The sequence below is a fragment of the Engystomops pustulosus genome, chromosome 5, assembly GCF_040894005.1.
Source record: "Engystomops pustulosus chromosome 5, aEngPut4.maternal, whole genome shotgun sequence".
NCBI lineage: Eukaryota > Metazoa > Chordata > Amphibia > Anura > Leptodactylidae > Engystomops > Engystomops pustulosus.
Genome location: NC_092415.1, coordinates 207958599 through 207982108, shown reverse-complemented (window position 1 = coordinate 207982108; position 23510 = coordinate 207958599). Strand labels below are relative to the sequence as shown.

The window sequence follows — 23510 nt, the reverse complement described above, 5'->3', positions numbered from 1 at the left end:
GCAAGCTCCGCGACACATTTTTTTTTAAAAATGCGGCGGTTTTTCCGAATCCGTCAGGTTTCCAATCGGCCACGCCCCCCGATTTCCGTCGCGTGCATGCCGGCGCCGATGCGCCACAATCCAATTGCGTGCGCCAAAATCCCGGGGCAATACAGGGGAAATCGGCGCAAATTAGAAATATTCGGGTAACGCGTAGGGAAACCGCGAATCGAGCCCTTAGTAAATGACCCCCAATGGGGCTAATTTTCTTACATGGTCCAATCGCGATCCCGCTGCGTGCTGTCCAACGCTGATTCGAGTTCTGCCGGGATTCGCTAAGGTCGTGCGCCCGATTTCCACCAGGTGTCGCTGCTGCGCCGAGGTCCGCCAGAGTTCACCTGCTTCTTCCCGGTGCATGTAAGTGCTGATCTTGCAACACATTTTGTTTTTTAAATTCCGCGGTTTTTCCGAATCCGTCGGGTTGTCCGAAGGCCACACCCCCCAATTTTGTCACGTGAAAGCCGGCGCGATTGCGCTAAAATCCCGGCGGAATTCGGCGCAAAACTGAAAAATTCGGGAAACTCAACGAAAGTGCGGCCACGGACCCCTTAGTAAATAAGCCCTAATGTGCCTGAGCTGTACACTGCAGCATTCTCATCAGGAGCTGGATAACGTTGATGATGTCATGAGCACATGTGGTGACATCATCCGGTGTCAGGTCAATGTGTATGGTTCTACATCTCTGTGAGATCTACAGCCTGATATCTCTATGTTTCCATGAGACTCCAGTAATCCAGATTATCTGATTGCTGGATTATGTGCCGTTCTGATGTAGATGTCATTATTGAGGTGGCCCAGTCTAAAGCAGAGCCGCAGGGGGTCATTATTACAGAGTCTCTGATCCCCCTTCCCAGACACAGAGCTCATCTACTCCCTAAAGACGATTTAGAGGGAGATGTGGCGCCCAGAGGACTCAGCCAGAGGCGATCGCACTAAGACCCAGCAGGGGGGATTAATCTCCGTCTCACGTCTTCTATCTTCTTACCAACATCACTTATTACATCAACATAGAGGTTGTATCTAATTATTAGCATCATTTATACATAATCCCTGACCCTAGGAGCTGACAATCTAATCTGCCTATCTCACATAACGTATCAACCTTATCATGGGTGACCCCAGCAGCTCACAATCTAATCTATTACACATAATGAATCATCCACATCAACTTGACCCGAGGAGTTCACAATCTAATCTCCCTATCACACAAAATGTATCACTCCCATCATCCCTGACCCCAGGATCTCACAATCTAATCTCTCTATCACACACATAGGGGCACATGTACTAAGTGCTTTGTGTGCACGTTCTTCATGGCTAAAACGTCTTGCACGGGTATAAGAAGTGTCTGCGCTGGGATTGTGGCGAAGCTGCGCTGCTTCCATGCGACACAAATTAGGGGGCGCGCTGTTGGTCGGGCCGACTGATACGGACCAAGCGCCGTATTTAATTTGCAAATTGTGTCACACGCCGTATCTTAAAGGTGGCGCACGACAGTAAATTGCGACACCGAGTATTATACATGGGCAGAGCACTTTTAGTGAACTGTCCAAATTTGTAACTAAATGTGCCCCAATGTATCACTCCCATCATTTCTTACCCCAGTAGCTCACAATCTAATCTCCTATCACACACAATGGGGCTTATTTACTAAGGATCGCGGATCGTCTGACTTTCCAACGTTTTCGGGGATTGCACGGCTTGGACAGGTATTTAACAGTTGTCTGCCCTGGGATTGTGTTGCAACTGATCGTTTTCTGTCGCAGCTGCGCTGCTTTCATGCGTCACAAATCAGGGGGCAATTCGGACTGAGCGCAGGATTTAACATTCAAATTGTGTCGCAAGATCAAGCACTTACATGCAGAACAAGGTGAATTCTGTTGGACCTGAGCGGGGAGCGACACATGCAGGATATCGGACGCACGAAGTAGCTCACATAGGAATATCCATGTTACATACAATGCGTAACTCCCATCATTCCTCTCCCCAGGAGCTAACTATCTAACAAACCATGGAAACTGTATTGTAGAGATTATGAGCCACTGCTGCCATGTGGAATACGATAAGGTCCAATTACACTTTACAATTATTTCATCTATTTTCCTGGTTGCAGACTTCTATTTTTCACACCTTAGTCATCAGAGTCATTGTAAACGCAGCTCTGAATGTGACTAGAGATGTGGTAGTATCAGTACAGCAATGTATGTGCTAGCATATAATGTTACTAAAGCCGGGGGGGTGTTCATATTATATTTGTCATGCAGGAGTCTCGGAAAGCTGAGGAATGACCTATATGTGGCAGTGATGGCAGAAATAGTGATCGTGACTCAGCTTTCCCAGAAGGGGATATAACTAAGGGACAGCGAAACAGATAATGATAGATGTTCCAGAATATGATTCAAGGATCAAGGAACCAAATATTAGTTTTTGGATGAAATCATTTCCCAAAATGTCTTTTTATCCATAGGAAACAGAATCCAGAAGGGCAGCGATGGCGACATTCCTTACTGGCATGGATTACATACTGCGGCTGAGCTGGGACCCCCAACATTAGACCCACAGCTGCCTCCGCACATCACTGTCCTCAAAGGTCACTTGTGAGCAGGAATGTAGCACAGAAGACATGTCCAGGATTCCCCCATATAATCCGTGTCGGGTCCTAGCTTCTGCTGTGCTGCCACAAGGGAATTTCCACAACCGGATATGTTGGGCAGGTCTCCACTTCAAAAAGCCTCAACTCCTGGAAGGATCCGCCACAGATGAGCCTAGAAAGTCAATTTGCACTTGATATTCTGATGAATTGGGATGAATAATTATTAGAATTCCTGAAAATGGTTTCTGGGGAACCGCCATGGGCACGGTAAAGGAGACCCCCAATACAGACATTTTTCACAATACATTAGGATGAATGGCAGTATGCTATTCCTAAACTAACCACACTTAGAGGATGGGGGAGAGGAGGATAGCATTTCTAGGGAACCTACAGAGATATTGCTTAGTAGATAGAATTTCCAGGGAACCGCCATGGGCACCTCAGCACCGCCAGAGCAGCTTCATCTGCTTAGTGATCTGGGATGTGCTGGATACTATGTATCCTTCATAGATGCTGCAGGGAAGCCTTAGCTTTAGCTCATTGGGAAAGATTTCCAGGTAACCACCATGGGCACAACAGCAACCCCAGTGAAAGAAAACTTCAGCTGCATAAGGACCATGTGACATTATTTGAGCAATGTAAGGCAGTATTAGAAAACCAAGTGTACTATTGGAAGTGCGGAGCAGTATTATTAGAAGAAGATGCGACTCTATTAGAGCAGTGCGGAGCAGTATTATTAGAAGAATATGCAACTCTACTAGAGCAGCGCGGAGCAGTATTATTAGAAGAAGATGCGACTCTATTAGAGCAGCGCGGAGCAGTATTATTAGAAGAAGATGCGACTCTATTAGAGCAGTGCGGAGCAGTATTATTAGAAGAAGATGCGACTCTATTAGAGCAGTGCGGAGCAGTATTATTAGAAGAAGATGCGACTCTATTAGAGCAGTGCGGAGCAGTATTATTAGAGGACCATGTGACACAGTTGGGGCAGGGTGTGGGAACTATACAGGACTGTATAATAGGAAGGCCATGTGATACTACTACGCCCACATGGCAGCAGCAGCCCCCTCCTCTGGTATGAAAGCAGCAGCCCCCTCCTCTCAAATGGCAGCAGCAGCCCCCTCCTCTGACATGGCAGCAGCAGCCCCCTCCTCTGACATGGCAGCAGCAGCCCCCTCCTCTGACATGACAGCAGCAGCCCCTCCTCTCACATGGCTGCAGCAGCCCCCTCCTCTCACATAGCAGCAGAAGCCCCCTCCTCTCACATAGCAGCAGCAGCCCCCTCCTCTCACATAACAGCAGCAGCCCCCTCCGCTCACATGGCAGCAGCAGCCCCCTCCTCTGGTATGAAAGCAGCAGCCCCCTCCTCTCAAATGGCAGCAACAGCCCCCTCCTCTGACATGGCAGCAGCAGCCCCCTCCTCTGACATGGCAGCAGCAGCCCCTCCTCTCACATAAAAGCAGCAGCCCCTCCTCTCACATGGCTGCAGCAGCCCCCTCCTCTCACATGGCAGCAGCAGCCCCCTCCTCTCACATAGCAGCAGCAGCCCCCTCCGCTCACATGGCAGCAGCAGTCCCCTCCTCTGGTATGAAAGCAGCAGCCCCCCTACTTCTATATAACAGCAGCAGCTCCCTCCTCTCTCATAACAGCAGCAGCCCCCTCCTCTGGTATGAAAGCAGCAGCCCCCTCCTCTCAAATGGCAGCAGCAGCCCCCTCCTCTGACATGAGAGCAGCAGCCCCCTCCTCCGACATGAGAGCAGCAGCCCCCTCCTCCGACATGACAGCAGCAGCCCCCTCCTCTGACATGGCAGCAGCAGCCCCCTCCTCCGACATGACAGCAGCAGCCCCCTCCTCTCATATGACGACAGCAGCCCCCTCCTCTCACATGACAGCAGCAGCCCCCTCCTCTCACATGGCAGCCCCCTCCTCTCATATGACGACAGCAGCCCCCTCCTCTGACATGACAGCAGCAGCCCCCTCCTCCGACATGACAGCAGCAGCCCCCTCCTCTGACATGACAGCAGCAGCCCCCTCCTCTCATATGACGACAGCAGCCCCCTCCTCTGACATGACAGCAGCAGCCCTCTCCTCTGACATGACAGCAGCAGCCCCCTCCTCTGACATGACAGCAGCAGCCCCCTCCTCTGACATGACAGCAGCAGCCCCCTCCTCTGACATGACAGCAGCAGCCCCCTCCGCTCACATGACAGCAGCAGCCCCCTCCTCTGACATGACAGCAGCAGCCCCCTCCTCTGACATGGCAGCAGCAGCCCCCTCCTCTGACATGGCAGCAGCAGCCCCCTCCTCTGACATGACAGCAGCAGCCCCTCCTCTCACATGGCTGCAGCAGTTCCCTCCTCTCACATGGCTGCAGCAGCCCCCTCCTCTCACATAGCAGCAGAAGCCCCCTCCTCTCACATAGCAGCAGCAGCCCCCTCCTCTCACATAACAGCAGCAGCCCCCTCCGCTCACATGGCAGCAGCAGCCCCCTCCTCTGGTATGAAAGCAGCAGCCCCCTCCTCTCAAATGGCAGCAACAGCCCCCTCCTCTGACATGGCAGCAGCAGCCCCCTCCTCTGACATGGCAGCAGCAGCCCCTCCTCTCACATAAAAGCAGCAGCCCCTCCTCTCACATGGCTGCAGCAGCCCCCTCCTCTCACATGGCAGCAGCAGCCCCCTCCTCTCACATAGCAGCAGCAGCCCCCTCCGCTCACATGGCAGCAGCAGTCCCCTCCTCTGGTATGAAAGCAGCAGCCCCCCTACTTCTATATAACAGCAGCAGCTCCCTCCTCTCTCATAACAGCAGCAGCCCCCTCCTCTGGTATGAAAGCAGCAGCCCCCTCCTCTCAAATGGCAGCAGCAGCCCCCTCCTCTGACATGAGAGCAGCAGCCCCCTCCTCCGACATGAGAGCAGCAGCCCCCTCCTCCGACATGACAGCAGCAGCCCCCTCCTCTGACATGGCAGCAGCAGCCCCCTCCTCCGACATGACAGCAGCAGCCCCCTCCTCTCATATGACGACAGCAGCCCCCTCCTCTCACATGACAGCAGCAGCCCCCTCCTCTCACATGGCAGCCCCCTCCTCTCATATGACGACAGCAGCCCCCTCCTCTGACATGACAGCAGCAGCCCCCTCCTCCGACATGACAGCAGCAGCCCCCTCCTCTGACATGACAGCAGCAGCCCCCTCCTCTCATATGACGACAGCAGCCCCCTCCTCTGACATGACAGCAGCAGCCCTCTCCTCTGACATGACAGCAGCAGCCCCCTCCTCTGACATGACAGCAGCAGCCCCCTCCTCTGACATGACAGCAGCAGCCCCCTCCTCTGACATGACAGCAGCAGCCCCCTCCTCTGACATGACAGCAGCAGCCCCCTCCGCTCACATGACAGCAGCAGCCCCCTCCTCTGACATGACAGCAGCAGCCCACTCCGCTCACATGACAGCAGCATCCCCCTCCTCTCACATGACAGCAGCAGCCCCCTCCTCTCACATAACAGCAGCAGCCCCCTCCTCTCACATAACAGCAGCACCCCCCTCCTCTCACATAACAGCAGCAGCTCCCTCCTCTCACATAACAGCAGCAGCCCCCTCCTCTCACATAACAGCAGCATCCCCCTGCTCTCACATGGCAGCCCCCTCCTCAAACATAACAGCAGCACCCCCCTCCTCTCACATGACAGCAGCAGCCCCCTCCTCTGACATGACAGCAGCAGCCCCCTCCTCTGGTATGAAAGCAGCAGCCCCCTCCTCTGACATGACAGCAGCACCCCCCTCCTCTGACATGACAGCAGCAGCCCCCTTCTCTCACATAACAGCAGCAGCCCCCTCCTCTGACATGACAGCAGCAGCCCCCTTCTCTGACATGACAGCAGCAGCCCCCTCCTCTCACATAACAGCAGCAGCCCCCTGCTCTCACATAACAGCAGCAGCCCCCTCCTCTCACATAACAGCGGCAGCCCCCTCCTCTGACATGACAGCAGCAGCCCCCTCCTCTCACATGACAGCAGCAGCCCCCTCCTCTCACATGACAGCAGCAGCCCCCTCCTCTCACATAACAGCAGCAGCCCCCTCCTCTCACATAACAGCAGCAGCCCCCTCCTCTGACACGGTAGCAGCAGCCCCCTCCTCTGACACGGTAGCAGCAGCCCCCTCCTCTCACATAACAGCAGCAGCCCCCTCCTCTCACATGACAGCAGCAGCCCCCTCCTCTCACATGACAGCAGCAGCCCCCTCCTCTCACATGGCAGCAGCAGCCCCCTCCTCTCACATGACAGCAGCAGCCCCCTCCTCTCACATGACAGCAGCAGCCCCCTCCTCTCACATGACAGCAGCAGCCCCCTCCTCACATTCAGACCATGTTGCTGCTGCTGTAAGATGGTATTTTGGGCTATTGATCTCATCAGGCGATGACTGCGCAGATAGATTTACCTTCCAGAAGTGTGTCTAGTGGTGAATCATGTCCGATACGATTCCAGCGTCTGTCTGCATGCGCTAATGTGTGTCAGACCCAGCCAGTCTGTGCACGCTCTGCAAGTCCCCGCCACAGGGCTCTGCACACGCAGCCATGGAGGGAAATCCACTGAGCTGCAGTTTCCAATGCTGTCAGTAGGATGGAGAGGTGGAAATGACTTGTAATGATACAGCTACTAATGCTGGAAGATAAATCCATATATCACAGTCCTGCTGCTACTAACAATATACACAAAGGTTTGATTACACATCTCTTTGGGGCAAATACTTAACACTGTCCCGCACAGAGCACAGCAGTGTGAGGACACGCCCCCAGTGCACTTGGAGAAGCGACAACTATTTTTATTTTTGTACATTTCATTATTTTTTTTTACCTATTTACTGAAACAGATTCGACATGGAAATAAAGTCCAGATTTCAGCTTTAATTTAAGAATATCCACATTAAGGGTGCGTTCACATGTTGCAGTTAAATCAGTTGGTTTAAGGTTTCAGTTTCTGATTTTCCCAGGTGAATCACATTTATTAAAAACGTTACCCTTACAATAAGAAATTCACCAGTTAAATTAAGAAAACTGCACCTAAAAGGTGTACACCCACACCTGTGTACAGGTGACCCCCACCCCCGCTGACACTCCCATCATCCCCCCCCATGTACAGGTGACCCCCACCCCCGCTGACACTCCCATCACCCCCCCCCCCCATGTACAGGTGACCCCCGACCCCGCTGACACTCCCATCAAGCCCCCCCTGTGTACAGGTGACCCCCCGTTGACACTCCCATCACCCCCTGTGTACAGGTGACCCCCGACCCCGCTGACACTCCCATCAAGCTCCCCCTATGTACAGGTGACCTCCCCGCTAACAATCATATCACCCCACGGGACAGCTTCTGGTGACAGAAGCTGCAGCGCCATCTTGTGGCACATTAGTGTACATGCAGGCCCAGCAATGTACCCCACACTGTGCTCACAGAGCACTACACCCTCTAGACTGGATCCTGCATAGGGTAGGTTTTGGGGTGTAACCATACATTTCGGTTACAGTTATAACTTGAGTTGAAGAGGTTAGCTAGGATTTAGTACTGATGACCTTATAAGTGCCGGGTCCCTGTATGCAAAGGTCACGAGACCGATGATCAAACCTAACCCCACATTGTATCTGCAATTCTACAAAATACATTCATTGTAACCCAGAATGATAAAAATACAACTAATCCCACAAAAAGCAACCCCTCATAGTCCTCCAATGTCAGAAAACCGTATATACACTTGATAGGTGGAGATGTAACTTAAAAAAAAATATCAAAAAAAGTAAGAGGATCTGCCAGCAGTACTGGCATTGTGTAATCAGACCTTTGTGTATGTTGTTAGTAGCAGCAGGACTGTAAAATATGGATTTATATTCCAGGAGTGGAGCTTCTCAAAGTGCACTGGAGTCCTCACACTGCTGTGCTCTGTGCTGTCCGCAGCCAATTTTGAGTATTGTTCCTGAAAAGATATGTAATCATAGCTTTGTGGGTGTTATAAGTAGCAGCAGAACTGTGAAAAATGGATGTATATTCCATGATTGTAGCTTCTCTCTGGGTTGTGTCCTCACACTGCTGTGCTCTGTGCTCTTTACAGCCAGTGCTAGGTATTGTCTCTGGAGAGATGTGTAATCAGACCTTTGTGTGCGTCTTTACTAGAAGGACTTTGAAAAACAAATGAGTATTTTTACATTTGTAGCCCTAGAGCTGTATCCTCACACTGCTGTGCTCTGTGCCTGAATCCAACCAGAATGGAGAAGCCGAAGAGGAGTTCAGCAGAGTGCACAGAGCACAACAGTGTAAGGGCACAGCAGCTCTGACCCTGGAGACGCTAGGGGTCACAGCTGCTGACAGGTTCCCTTTGAGGAGTATATCCCAGAGACTGATGACCTGGTCTTTAAGTTTCAGATACATTTTGCTACAAATATTACACAAATTCCCACCATATGAGAACCCCCCAAACAGAGGAGGGCGCTGGTCCCTACAAGTCATGGGTGACACCAGGCCCTAGATGTTTATCCTGGACTGTGTACGGAGAATCAGGGTAACAGGAAGGTTAAGATGGATAGAAGGGAATAATCCCAGATAAACAATGGCGCTCGTCTATTTCTGATCGAAGTTACGTGAGGAATCCTCAGAGAACGCAGCAGAGGTGAAGCGGCGTGACCCCGGGGCAGACAACCGCTACACAGAAGACAGCGCCGCTCCCTGTGTGGTGGCCGAACCGAGTCATTGCAGCTCAGCTCCTATTCCCACAGTGAATACTCAGCCCGTCACCTGCTCTATGCACTCTGGGAGGGGGGGACCACTAGATGCGGTGGGGGCATACATTAAAATACGAGGCTCCCTAAGGTGCTCGGGTGACATAGAGCTCTAATAAAAAAAACTTCTTATCAGGACACATTAATAATGCAGGAAAGTAATGAAAGGGGTGCAGGTCCTGCACTCACACACAACCCAAGTCTTATGGCCTCGCAAGTGGTAAGAGACAACTGGTCAACAATCCCTACTCTGTTTATGTTCCTTATGTCCTGAGCACATACAATGAGACAGATACAAGAGAATCAGGGGACAGGGCTCAGGTTCTGGTCTCCGGGGCAGGCAGGGGACAGGGCTCAGGTTCTGGTCTCCGGGGCAGGCAGGGGACAGGGCTCAGGTTCTGGTCTCCGGGGCAGGCAGGGGACAGGGCTCAGGTTCTGGTCTCCGGGGCAGGCAGGGGACAGGGCTCAGGTTCTGGTCTCCGGGGCAGGCAGGGGACAGGGCTCAGGTTCTGGTCTCCGGGGCAGGCAGGATTCGGGCTCAGGTTCTGGTCTCCGGGGCAGGCAGGATCCGGGCTCAGGTTCTGGATAAGGTTGGGGTTCAGGGCGAGACATGATTCAGGGTCAATTTTTACGGGCCCGCCAAACACAGAACAAAGATTTGGGGATGAAGGACGCACCCTTAAACAGCGATTTACACGAAGAGGATATTCTCTTCTGTGGATATTGAGGGAGCATATACAAGGGACAAAAAGGAAGATCTTAACTTCCTTCTAAGGACCAAATCTCGGCGACCTACTGAAAATCAGGGGAGATTGATCACTATAACTCCCAGTGGAGGAAGGTTGAGGGGATCATGAAGCAATTTTGACTGATATTATTGTCAGACCCGGATTTAAGTAACTATTTATCATCCAGGCCAGAATTGGTGGCTAAGAGCTGGTCATCTGCACATGCTCTGGCACGCGGAGGTCTTCTGTCCAGCTAAGAATCTGTAGTGCGCATGCGCTGGAACGCGGAGGTCTTCTGCCCAGCTAAGAATCTGTAGTGCGCATGCGCTGGAACGCGGAGGTCTTCTGTCCAGCTAAGAATCTGTAGTGCGCATGTGCTGGAACGCGGAGGTCTTCTGTCCAGCTAAGAATCTGTAGTGCGCATGCTCCGGCACGCGGAGGTCTTCTGTCCAGCTAAGAATCTGTAGTGCGCATGCGCTGGAACGCGGAGGTCTTCTGTCCAGCTAAGAATCCGTAGTGTGCATGCGCTGGAACGCGGAGGTCTTCTGTCCAGCTAAGAATCCGTAGTGTGCATGCGCTGGAACGCGGAGGTCTTCTGTCCAGCTAAGAATCTGTAGTGCGCATGTGCTGGAACGCGGAGGTCTTCTGTCCAGCTAAGAATCTGTAGTGCGCATGCTCCGGCACGTGGAGGTCTTCTGTCCAGCTAAGAATCTGTAGTGCGCATGCGCTGGAATGCAGGTCTTCTGTCCGGCTAAGAATCCGTAGTGCGCATGCACCAGAATGCGAAAGTCTTTTGTCCAGCTAAGAATCAGTACTCTGCATGCTCCGGCACAAATGTCCAGCAAAGAATCAGTACTGTGCATGCGCTGGAATGCAGGTCTTCTGTCCGGCTAAGAATCCGTAGTGCGCATGCACCAGAATGCGAAAGTCTTTTGTCCAGCTAAGAATCAGTACTCTGCATGCTCCGGCACAAATGTCCAGCAAAGAATCAGTACTGTGCATGCGCTGGAATGCAGGTCTTCTGTCCGGCTAAGAATCCGTAGTGCGCATGCACCAGAATGCGAAAGTCTTTTGTCCAGCTAAGAATCAGTACTCTGCATGCTCCGGCACAAATGTCCAGCAAAGAATCAGTACTGTGCATGCGCTGGAATGCAGGTCTTCTGTCCGGCTAAGAATCCGTAGTGTGCATGCACCGGAATGCGGAGGTCTTTTGTCCAGCTAAGGATCAGGACTGCGCATGTGCTGGAACGCAAAGATCTTCTGTCCGACTGATTATTGGACCCTTGTTCTTGTGTCCATAATGTAAAATTAATGAAGAAATAAAAAAACAAAAACGAAACCAAAATGTCGGTAAAATAAGACTGCATTTTTCCAGAAACAGGACAAACATTTACAGGGTAAAACAAAAAAATGCATACAAATCATCCAAAAATGTACAATAAAATACAATGTATAGGGGAGAGGCTGCCAGGGCTCCACCTAGGGGGAGGAGTAAAAAATAAATTAGGGTGAGGGGATATGCAGCATAAGGGGGGGGGGTGTAGGTTCAGGGGCTTGGTACAAGGCCGGATGATAGGAATTCTGTAGCTTTGGAATGATCTTGTCTGCCCCTTGCAGGACTGCACCCGTATATACAGTATACTCTGACATTCTGCCATGAATAGGCCCCGCCCATAAGCCACACCCAATGACAGAATCTAGACTGGTAGGAGGTGCCACCTGGAATGGTGGGAGGAGCCTGTACAGACTAGCCCCGCCCTACCAGGATGCACTGGTGCCGTGTGTAGGTCTTGAGGGGGTCTCCAGGTGTGGCCTGGGATGTGTGACCATGCAGCAGGGGCAAGTAGCTGAAATGTCAGTGAGGTATGATGGGTAATAAACAAGGGGGACTCCGGGGTGCAGCTTCTGGGGTTCACTATGGGGGGCAGTAATCTGCAAAGTACGGATGCTGAAGAGCCTCATCAGCCGAAATCCTCTGGACCGGGTTACACTTCAGCAAGTTCTGCAAAGAGAAGAGAATCGGAGGTAAGAGATGGATCATGTGTAATGTCATGATAAGAACCAAGCAGCCATCACTAAAGGGAACCTGTCATCAGGAATGACCATACAGACTGCAACCAGTGTTCTGTATTGTCCCTGGAGAGATGTGTAATCAGAGCTCACACTGCTGTGCTCTGTGCTCTCTGCAGCCAGTGTTATGTATTATCCATGGAGAGATGTGTAATCAGACCTCGCACTGCTGTGCTCTGTGCTCTCTGCAGCCAGTGTTATGTATTGTCCCTGGAGAGATGTGTAATCAGACCTCACACTGCTGTGCTCTGTGCTCTCTGCAGCCAGTGTTATGTATTGTCCCTGGAGAGATGTGTAATCACACCTCACACTGCTGTGCTCTGTGCTCTCTGCAGCCAGTGTTATATATTGTCCCTGGAGAGATGTGTAATCAGACCTCACACTGCTGTGCTCTGAGCTCTCTGCAGCCAGTGTTATGTATTGTTCCTGGAGAGATGTGTAATCAGACCTCACACTGCTGTGCTCTGTGGTCTCTGCAACTAGTGTTCTGTATTGTCCCTGGAGAGATGTGTAATCAGGCCTCACACTGCTGTGCTCTGTGCTCTCTGCAGCCAGTGTTATGTATGGTCCCTGGAGAGATGTGTAATCAGACCTCACACTGCTGTGCTCTGTGCTCTCTGCATCCAGTGTTATGTATTATCCCTGGAGAGATGTGTAATCAGGCCTCACACTGCTGTGCTCTGTGCTCTCTGCAGCCAGTGTTATGTATGGTCCCTGGAGAGATGTGTAATTAGACATTTGTGTATGCTGTTAGTAGCAGCAGGACTGTGATATATGGATTTACGTGCACTAAGCTTTTATTAGTGCACGTCCTCACTCTGCTGTGCTCTTTACTCTCTGAACGGATCTGCCGCACAGTTTCTCCCCTCTACTGTATTCAACCAGATGCATCCTACAGCCTTAAAGAAGACACTTATAGTAGAGGGGCTATTGAGCAGCCCTCTCCAGGGACAATACATAACACTGGCGGCAGAGAGCACAGCAGTGTGAGGTCTGATTACACATCTCTCCAGGGACAATACACAACACTGGCTGCAGAGAGCACAGAGCACAGCAGTGTGAGGTCTGATTACACATCTCTCCAGGGACAATACATAACACTGGCTGCAGAGAGCACAGAGCACAGCAGTGTGAGGTCTGATTACACATCTCTCCAGGGACAATATATAACACTGGCTGCAGAGAGCACAGAACACAGCAGTGTGAGGTCTGATTACACATCTCTCCAGGGACAATATATAACACTGGCTGCAGTGAGCACAGAACACAGCAGTGTGAGGTCTGATTACACATCTCTCCAGGGACAATATATAACACTGGCTGCAGTGAGCACAGAACACAGCAGTGTGAGGTCTGATTACACATCTCTCCAGGGACCATACATAACACTGGCTGCAGAGAGCACAGAGCACAGCAGTGTGAGGTCTGATTACACATCTCTCCAGGGACAATATATAACACTGGCTGCAGAGAGCACAGAGCACAGCAGTGTGAGGTCTGACTACACATCTCTCCAGGGACAATATATAACACTGGCTGCAGAGAGCACAGAGCACAGCAGTGTGAGGTCTGATTACACATCTCTCCAGGGACAATACATAACACTGGCTGCAGAGAGCACAGAGCACAGCAGTGTGAGGTCTGATTACACATCTCTCCAGGGACAATACATAACACTGACTGCAGAGAGCACAGAGCACAGCAGTGTGAGGTCTGATTACACATCTCTCCAGGGACAATACATAACACTGGCTGCAGAGAGCACAGAGCACAGCAGTGTGAGGTATGATTACACATCTCTCCAGGGACAATACATAACACTGGCTGCAGAGCACAGAGCACAGCAGTGTGAGGTCTGATTACACATCTCTCCAGGGATAATACATAACACTGGCTGCAGAGAGTGCAGAGCACAGCAGTGTGAGGTCTGATTACACATCTCTCCAGGGATAATACATAACACTGGATGCAGAGAGCACAGAGCACAGCAGTGTGAGGTCTGATTACACATCTCTCCAGGGACAATATATAACACTGGCTGCAGAGAGCACAGAGCACAGCAGTGTGAGGTCTGATTACACATCTCTCCAGGGACAATACATAACACTGGCTGCAGAGAGCACAGAGCACAGCAGTGTGAGGTCTGATTACACATCTCTCCAGGGACAATATATAACACTGGCTGCAGAGAGCACAGAGCACAGCAGTGTGAGGTCTGATTACACAGCTCTCCAGGGACAATACATAACACTGGCTGCAGAGAGCACAGAGTCTAGTAGACCTGGAAACCATCAGCAAGCAGCCGCCTACTGGTTGTCATAGAGAAAGCCATTCATTATAACATCTGTGAGCAGCCGCTGATTGCTGATGGTTTCCAGATTTACTTTAATCAGATAGAAAAGTGCAGCAGATGCATTAGAGACCTCTAGGTTTTCTGTGAATGCTGGGGGTTGTAGTACCAGCGATACAGAAGCACTGACCTGTAATAAGTCTCTTCCGGTGGCGTTCAGCTTGGGTACAACATTCACTAGAGACGTAGTAGCCGGGTACATGGGATAGGGCTGGAAAGACAAAAAAGGAAATGACCCCGTGATTGGACACGTCGCCTGCCCTGAGAAGAGAACTACAGCTCCGGAGGAGGAATGGGGCCCGAGCTGCCATCACGTGGGTGGGCGGAGCATCATGGCCCCTCCCTGCAGTCAGATGGGGTCCAGGAGGAGGATCCTTACTGATCTGACATCGATTATCTATCCTGGGGGTGGACAAGCGATTATTCAGTCTTGGAAAAGTCTGTTAAAACTTTGCTGCCATCTAGTGGTAAAATATCCAAACTACAAGACACCACATTTATTATATGGACACCAACAAGGAAATTCACTTTTCTTAAAAGCATTTCCCAGGACTTAGTTATTAAAGAGTCCTGGGAGCTCATGAGAACACTGCGGTCTCTGTACTGCTCCACACTGTACGGTGGTTGTACTTGGTATTACAGCTGCACATCGGCCATAGGAGCAGCAGGCCAGTCTGAAGACTTCAAGTAGATCACCAAGATCTTTAATAAAATTAGAAAATCCCTTTAAAAAGGGAATCTCCCATTAGAATCCATCCTGATAAACCAAGGACATCACTCCTAGATCCAGGCACCAGGACTGTTTGTTACCCATGGCCTCCTTCCTTCTCATTTACACTTTTAAAATTATGCTAATGAGTCTGTAGGGGGAGTTACTAGAGTCCCCTACTCACTCAGCACTGCTGTGATCTTACACAGTGGGAAGGAAGGGGGGGGGGTGCTCCTGCACAGTGTAACAGTCTTTGAAGCTACAACACAGAGGGGCTTTGGTAACACAGAGTTTTAAAAGTTGATGTTAGAAGGCAGGAGGCCCTGGATAACCAATCACGGTGTCTGGATCTATGAGTAACGCCCCTGGTTTATTACGATGGATTTATGTTAGATTTGCCTTTCATATCTCTCTTTGTGGAATCTCTGCTTTCCATCAGTGAGTGGAAACATCTCTTACTTATACCCTGTCCAGTAAGGAGCCGAGCACAACAAGCAGAGATGTTAGAAACAATAAGATGAGTGTTTGGGGGGTTCTACAAGTCGGACCCCCAGTGCTGTGACACTTGTCTCTGTGAGCCGCCCCTCTAAGCTTTGGTTATATTTGGTTCCCACCGTACCAGGATATTCTCTGGATCGCTGGGGTCCCAGCGCTGTACCCCTTAAGAGATGTGGCAGAGATGTGTCTCATAGCGGCCCCTGCACGGTGGTGTCCCATCCCCCACTCACCTTGTAGTCGGGTAATTTGGTCATGGCCGGCCACTGCTCCTCGGTCGGGGTGCCCAGCAACGTGCGCAGGGTTAAGGAAGACTCCTACCTATACAAAGATACACAAGTCACCCCCCCCAAAATATCCAGGGATCAAAAAGGATATCGGAAAATCCGCTTCAGCTGGTCGTCTACATCATTCCCAGGGAACAGCGGCCGCCCGGCATTGGCCAACTCTGCGGAGAGAAGACAGGAGCGCGTCATACACAGAAGGAAGGAGGAGACCTGGGGGTCAGAGAGGCGGGGCTTAGGATGGAAATGTGCCAAACTAATGGAGGGCGGACACCTGGACCGGTGAGAACAGTAATATCCAAGTCCAATGCGGTTTTCCATCATTTCAGAATTTTTCCAGCTTCCCAGTACACGGCCTGGAATATTAGATACAGTCACTATGAAGTGCAATTTGTTACACAGAAAACAAGCCCTCGCACAGCTCTGTACATGGAAAAATAAAAAGTTATGGATTTTAGAAGGTGGGGAGTGAAAAAGGAAAACACGAAAACGAAAAAGGGTCTGGTCGTTAAGGGGTTAAGGCAGGAACAGGTTAATAGGTAAAGAGGGAACAGTCACCTGCGAAGATGCATCCGGCCGACCACATGTCTATGGACGTGGAGTAAAGTTTGGCACCAAATAGGACATCTGGTGGCCGATACCAAAGAGTCACCACCTAGAGGGGGGACACGGGAGAATGTGGATTATTCCATAGGTGCAGTGCGGGGGGGGGGGGGGGGGGGAATCTATAGTAGATCATATCTGGGCTCACCTCAGCAGAATAGCACCGAACCGGGATCCCGAAAGCCCGCGCCAGCCCGAAGTCCGCCAGCTTCAGCTCTCCATTCTGGATGGGTAAGAGAGAGTATCAGTCAGAACCAGAGCCCCCCCCCAAACAGGCCCCCCCGGGTCACACAGCGCCCCCCAACCAGGCCCCCCCGGGTCACACAGCGCCCCCACCAGTGCCCCCCAGGACACACAGCGCCCCCACCAGTCCCCCCCCCCCCCCGGGTCACACAGCGCCCCCACCAGTGCCCCCCAGGACACACAGCGCCCCCACCAGTGCCCCCCAGGACACACAGCGCCCCCACCAGTGCCCCCCAGGACACACAGCGCCCCCACCAGTGCCCCCCAGGACACACAGCGCCCCCACCAGTGCCCCCTAGGACACACAGCGCCCCCACCAGTGCCCCCTAGGACACACAGCACCCCCACCAGTCCCCCCCAGGACACACAGTGCCCCCCCCCCCCCCCGGGGTCCTGTGATTTCTTACCCGGTTTATGAGAAGGTTTTGAGGTTTCAGGTCTCGATGTAAAACGTTGCGACTGTGACAGAAAGCCAAACCCTTCAGCAGCTGATACATGAAGGACTGGGGGAGACACAGGAGGTCATGTGACACAATATGGCGGCACGCGGTAGCGTTATACATAGATGGGAGCGTCAGGGGAGAAGTGGCTCAGGGTCATCAGGTCCTGGAGACCGAGACTCTACAGACACTTATCTCACAGGAACCTGTCAGCAGCATCTTCTACACTGCGGCACGGCCTCAGCCTGCAGCGCTCTGCGCTCCCTGCACCGGCCTCAGCCTGCAGCGCTCTGCGCTCCCTGCACCGGCCTCAGCCTGCAGCGCTCTGCGCTCCCTGCACCGGCCTCAGCCTGCAGCGCTCTGCGCTCCCTGCACCGGCCTCAGCCTGCAGCGCTCTGCGCTCCCTGCACCGGCCTCAGCCTGCAGCGCTCTGCGCTCCCTGCACCGGCCTCAGCCTGCAGCGCTCTGCGCTCCCTGCACCGGCCTCAGCCTGCAGCGCTCTGCGCTCCCTGCACCGGCCTCAGCCTGCAGCGCTCTGCGCTCCCTGCACCGGCCTCAGCCTGCAGCGCTCTGCGCTCCCTGCACCGGCCTCAGCCTGCAGCGCTCTGCGCTCCCTGCACCGGCCTCAGCCTGCAGCGCTCTGCGCTCCCTGCACCGGCCTCAGCCTGCAGCGCTCTGCGCTCCCTGCACCGGCCTCAGCCTGCAGCGCTCTGCGCTCCCTGCACCGGCCTCAGCCTGCAGCGCTCTGCGCTCCCTGCACCGGCCTCAGCCTGCAGCGCTCTGCGCTCCCTGCACCGGCCTCAGCCTGCAGCGCTCTGCGCTCCCTGCACCGGCCTCAGCCTGCAGCGCTCTGCGCTCCCTGCACCGGCCTCAGCCTGCAGCGCTCTGCGCTCCCTGCACCGGCCTCAGCCTGCAGCGCTCTGCGCTCCCTGCACCGGCCTCAGCCTGCAGCGCTCTGCGCTCCCTGCACCGGCCTCAGCCTGCAGCGCTCTGCGCTCCCTGCACCGGCCTCAGCCTGCAGCGCTCTGCGCTCCCTGCACCGGCCTCAGCCTGCAGCGCTCTGCGCTCCCTGCACCGGCCTCAGCCTGCAGCGCTCTGCGCTCCCTGCACCGGCCTCAGCCTGCAGCGCTCTGCGCTCCCTGCACCGGCCTCAGCCTGCAGCGCTCTGCGCTCCCTGCACCGGCCTCAGCCTGCAGCGCTCTGCGCTCCCTGCACCGGCCTCAGCCTGCAGCGCTCTGTGCTCCCTGCACCGAACTACTCCATAGCCCCTCCCCTCCTTATATAATACTAAAGCAGCCACTCTGAGCAGAGGGGAGGCCTGAGAAGAAACAGCTCCATGCACAGAGCACAGCAGTGTGAGGACACCCCCGTGCACTTGGAGAAGGTACAATCCTAAAATACAAGTCAGGACCTCCACACGATAACTGCAGACCCCACAGACTACACACGGGTACAATGACCTATGACCTACCTTCACTATCTCAGGGTCCAGGTCCCCATTACAGCTGTCAAAGTATTTCTTCAGATCCTGTAACAGAGAAGGACAAGTATAGACTATTACTCTCTGTTATCAGCCATTACATCCCGGGGAGAGGAGACTGTACAGGGGGATACAATCTACTACTCTCTGTTATCAGCCATTACATCCCGGGGAGAGGAGACTGTACAGGGGGATACAATCTATTACTCTCTGTTATCAGCCATTACATCCCGGGGAGAGGAGACTGTACAGGGGGAGGGGGATACAATCTATTACTCTCTGTTATCAGCCATTACATCCCGGGGAGAGGAGACTGTACAGGGGGGGGGGGGGGGGGGAATACAATCTATTACTCTCTGTTATCAGCCATTACATCCCGGGGAGAGGAGACTGTACAGGGGGATACAATCTATTACTCTCTGTTATCAGCCATTACATCCCGGGGAGAGGAGACTGTACAGGGAGGATACAATCTATTACTCTCTGTTATCAGCCATTACACCCCGGGGAGAGGAGACTGTACAGGGAGGGATACAATCTATTACTCCCTGTTATCAGCCATTACATCCTTGTACAAGGAGCGTCACCTGGTCACAATACTCGAAGACGAGCGTCAGCTTCTTGTCGCTGTGCAGAACGTCGTGTAACCTGTAACAATACAATGGAATATCCTGATTGGAGGGGAATCCTGTAGATCATGGGAGGGGGTGAGGATTTGGAAGTTGTACTTGTCTCGCTGCCCCAGTGCTCGGTGCTGGGATGGAACTCGTTATTGGACCAGTAATGATCCCGTTATTAGTTATAGGGACACAGAGGCAGAGCTTCTACTTAACAAGAGAAGTTAGCGGCGGGAGCATAGAGGGGGGCGTCCATCACTTCCATCTATAACATCACATACACAACACGAAGCCCCCGGCAGATGTCTGCCCCCTCCTTACCGCACGATGTTCTTGTGCTTCAGCTCCTTCAGCAAACAGATCTCCCGGAGAGCGGAGCTGGGGACCCCCTGCAGAGACAGACAAGGGGGTGACATACAGAACATAGGGGTCACAGACCCTACAGAGCCCAAAGACCCTATACACAGGGCACCAGACCCTATACACAGGGCACCAGACCCTATACACAGGGCACCAGACCCTATACACAGGGCACCAGACCCTATACACAGGGCACCAGACCCTATACACAGGGCACCAGACCCTATACACAGGGCACCAGACCCTATACACAGGGCACCAGACCCTATACACAGGGCACCAGACCCTATACACAGGGCACCAGACCCTATACACAGGGCACCAGACCCTATACACAGGGCACCAGACCCTATACACAGGGCACTAGACCCTATACACAGGGCACTAGACCCTATACACAGGGCACTAGACCCTATACACAGGGCACTAGACCCTATACACAGGGCACCAGACCCTATACACAGGGCACTAGACCCTATACACAGGGCACCAGACCCTATACACAGGGCACCACACGCTGCCTCTCACCTCATCATCATCATCCAGCCTCACGCGCTTCAGAGCTACAATCTCATGGGTCTCACGATTCTTTGCTTTGAACACGGTCCCATAGGTGCCTATAGGAGACAGAATAAAGTATAGTATAAAGGAGGAGGATGGGGGCAGTAGTGATACTATAATACACTGGAGGAGGATGATGGGGGAGTAGTGATACTATAATACACTGGAGGAGGATGATGGGGGAGTAGTGATACTATAATACACTGGAAGAGGAGGATGGGGGGAGTAGTGATACTATAATACACTGGAGGAGGAGGATGGGGGGAGTAGTGATAGTATAATACACTGGAGGAGGATGGAGGCAGTAATGATACTATAATACACTGGAGGAGGAGGATGGGGGAGTAGTGATACTATAATACACTGGAGGAGGAGGATGGGGGAGTAGTGATACTATAATACACTGGAGGAGGAGGATGGGGGGAGTAGTGATACTATAATACACTGGAGGAGGAGGATGGGGGGAGTAGTGATACTATAATACACTGGAGGAGGAGGATAGGGGGAGTAGTGATACTATAATACACTGGAGGAGGAGGATGGGGGGAGTAGTGATACTATAATACACTGGAGGAGGATGATGGGTGTAGTACTGATACTATAATACACTGGAGGAGGATGGGGGGAGTAGGGATACTATAATACACTGGAGGAGGATGATGGGTGTAGTACTGATACTATAATACACTGGAGGAGGAGAAAGGAGGCAGTAGTGATACTATAATACACTGGAGGAGGATGATGGGGGAAGTAGTGATACCATAATAAACTGGAGGAGGATGGGGGCAGTAGTGATAGTATTAAACAATGGATGAGGATGATGGGGGGAGTACTGATACTATAATACACTGGAGGAGGAGAATGGGGGCAGTAGTGATAGTATAATACACTGGAGGAGGATGATGATGGGGTAGTACTGATACTATAATACACTGGAGGATGGGGGTATTACTGATAGTATAATACACTGGAGGAGGATGATGATGATGGGGGCAGTAGTGATACTATAATACACTGGAGGATGGGGATAGTACTGATAGTATAATACACTGGAGGAGGATGATGGGGGCAGTAGTGATAGTATAATACACTGGAGGATGATGGGGGCAGTACTGATACTATAATACACTGGAGGAATGGGGATAGTACTGATAGTATAATACACTGGAGGATGAGGATGATGGGGGAAGTATTGATAGTATAATACACTGGAGGAGGAGGATGATGATGATGATGATGGGGGTAGTACTGATACTATAATACACTGGTGAAGGATGATGGGGACAGTAGTGATACTATAATACACTGGAGGATGGGGGTAGTACTGATAGTATAATACAATGGAGGATGATGATGGGGATAGTACTGATAGTATAATACACTGGAGGATGATGGGGGCAGTAGTGATAGTATAATACCCTGAAGGTGAAGGATGGGGATAGTACTGATAGTATAATACACTGGAGGATGATGGGGGCAGTAGTGATAGTATAATACACTGAAGGTGGAGGATGGGGATAGTACTGATAGTATAATACACTGGAGGAGGAGGATGGGGGTAGTACTGATAGTATAATACAGTGAAGGAGGAGGATGATGGGGATAGTACTGATAGTATAATACACTGAAGGAGGAGGATTGGGGTAGTACTGATAGTATAATACACTGAAGGAGGAGGATGGGGGTAGTACTGATAGTATAATACACTGGAGGATGGGGGTAGTACTGATAGTATAATACACTGGAGGATGGGGGTAGTACTGATAGTATAATACACTAAAGGAGGAGGATGGGGGTAGTACTGATAGTATAATGCACTGGAGGATGGGGGTAGTAATGATAGTATAATGCACTGGAGGATGGGGGTAGTAATGATAGTATAATACAATGATGGATGCTGCTTGTTGTCCTGTGAAGGAGGATGGGAGTATTCCACAATGTAATAACACGGTGTCCCGCAGTGATGTCTCCCCTCCTGTGCACAGTGTAGGCCGCACATCCCCGGCCTGTCCTGCAGCCGCCTCCCCGGTGTCTCTCACCTTCCCCGATCTTCTCCAGCTTCTCGTATTTCTGCATCTCGCCGCTGTCAGGCCGCTCTCAAAATGCGCATGCGCCAAACCGAAGCCCCGCCCCACTGGTAATCTATACATAGAGGCGGGGAAAACAAGAAGTCCTAATGGCCAATGGCAAGGAAGCTTGTGATTACGTCACGCTAGAAGTCATTTCTAAGGCAATAAAAGGAAGCTAAACCCGCCCATCCCCATCAAGAGCGCATGTATTGAGAGTAGATGTAGGCGGGGCCTGGCAGTAGCGGCCATCTTTATACACCCAAGTATGAAGCTGGAGGAGCAAGATGAAGGTAATGTTCCTAAAATTCGTTATATAGGGAAATAAATAAATCCGCCTCTTCGGGTTCTGCGGTGTCACTATAATGTCTCAGCGGAATAATCATGTACATTTACCGATAAAAAAATGTGCCCTTCAAATACTTGGTATCTTTTATAGTGATATCCATAAATCTATATATAAGGACAGTTTCCCCATCACAAGCAGTAGTTCAGTATTAGAATTGTCAGCAGGAAATACTGGTAACACATGACCCTCAGTACAGGATAAGTAATGTAATGTATGTACACAGTGACTGCACCAGCAGCAGAATAGTGAGTGCAGCTCTGGGGTATAATACAGGATGTAACTCCGGATCAGTACAGGATAAGTAATGTCATGTATGTACACAGTGACTGCACCAGCAGCAGAATAGTGAGTGCAGCTCTGGGGTATAATACAGGATGTAACTCAGGATCAGTACAGGATAAGTAATGTCATGTATGTACACAGTGACTGCACCAGCAGCAGAATAGTGAGTGCAGCTCTGGGGTATAATACAGGATGTAACTCAGGATCAGTACAGGATAAGTAATGTCATGTATGTACACAGTGACTGCACCAGCAGCAGAATAGTGAGTGCAGCTCTGGGGTATAATACAATATGTAACTCAGGATCAGTACAGGATAAGTAATGTCATGTATGTACACAGTGACTGCACCAGCAGCAGAATAGTGAGTGCAGCTCTGGAGTATAATACAGGATGTAACTCAGGATCAGTACAGGATAAGTAATGTCATGTATGTACACTATGACTGCACCAGCAGCAGAATAGTGAGTGCAGCTCTGGGGT

The 23510-nt window shown here is 51.7% G+C and overlaps 1 protein-coding gene across 1 annotated transcript; it reads right to left on the bottom strand.

Moving 5' to 3' along the window:
• Window positions 1-11464: 11464 nt before the first annotated feature.
• CDK5 (cyclin dependent kinase 5) lies at window positions 11465-22518 on the bottom strand. Its single transcript, XM_072154454.1, has 12 exons — window positions 22371-22518; window positions 20299-20387; window positions 19732-19799; window positions 19381-19441; window positions 18785-18841; window positions 17281-17376; window positions 16779-16853; window positions 16586-16682; window positions 16122-16191; window positions 15977-16037; window positions 14670-14750; window positions 11465-12121 (listed from the first exon to the last, which is right to left on the bottom strand). Exons 1-12 carry the CDS (start codon window positions 22405-22407, stop codon window positions 12035-12037), a joined length of 879 nt encoding a protein of 292 aa, XP_072010555.1. The 5' UTR covers window positions 22408-22518; the 3' UTR covers window positions 11465-12034.
• Between the last annotated feature and the right edge of the window lie 992 nt (window positions 22519-23510).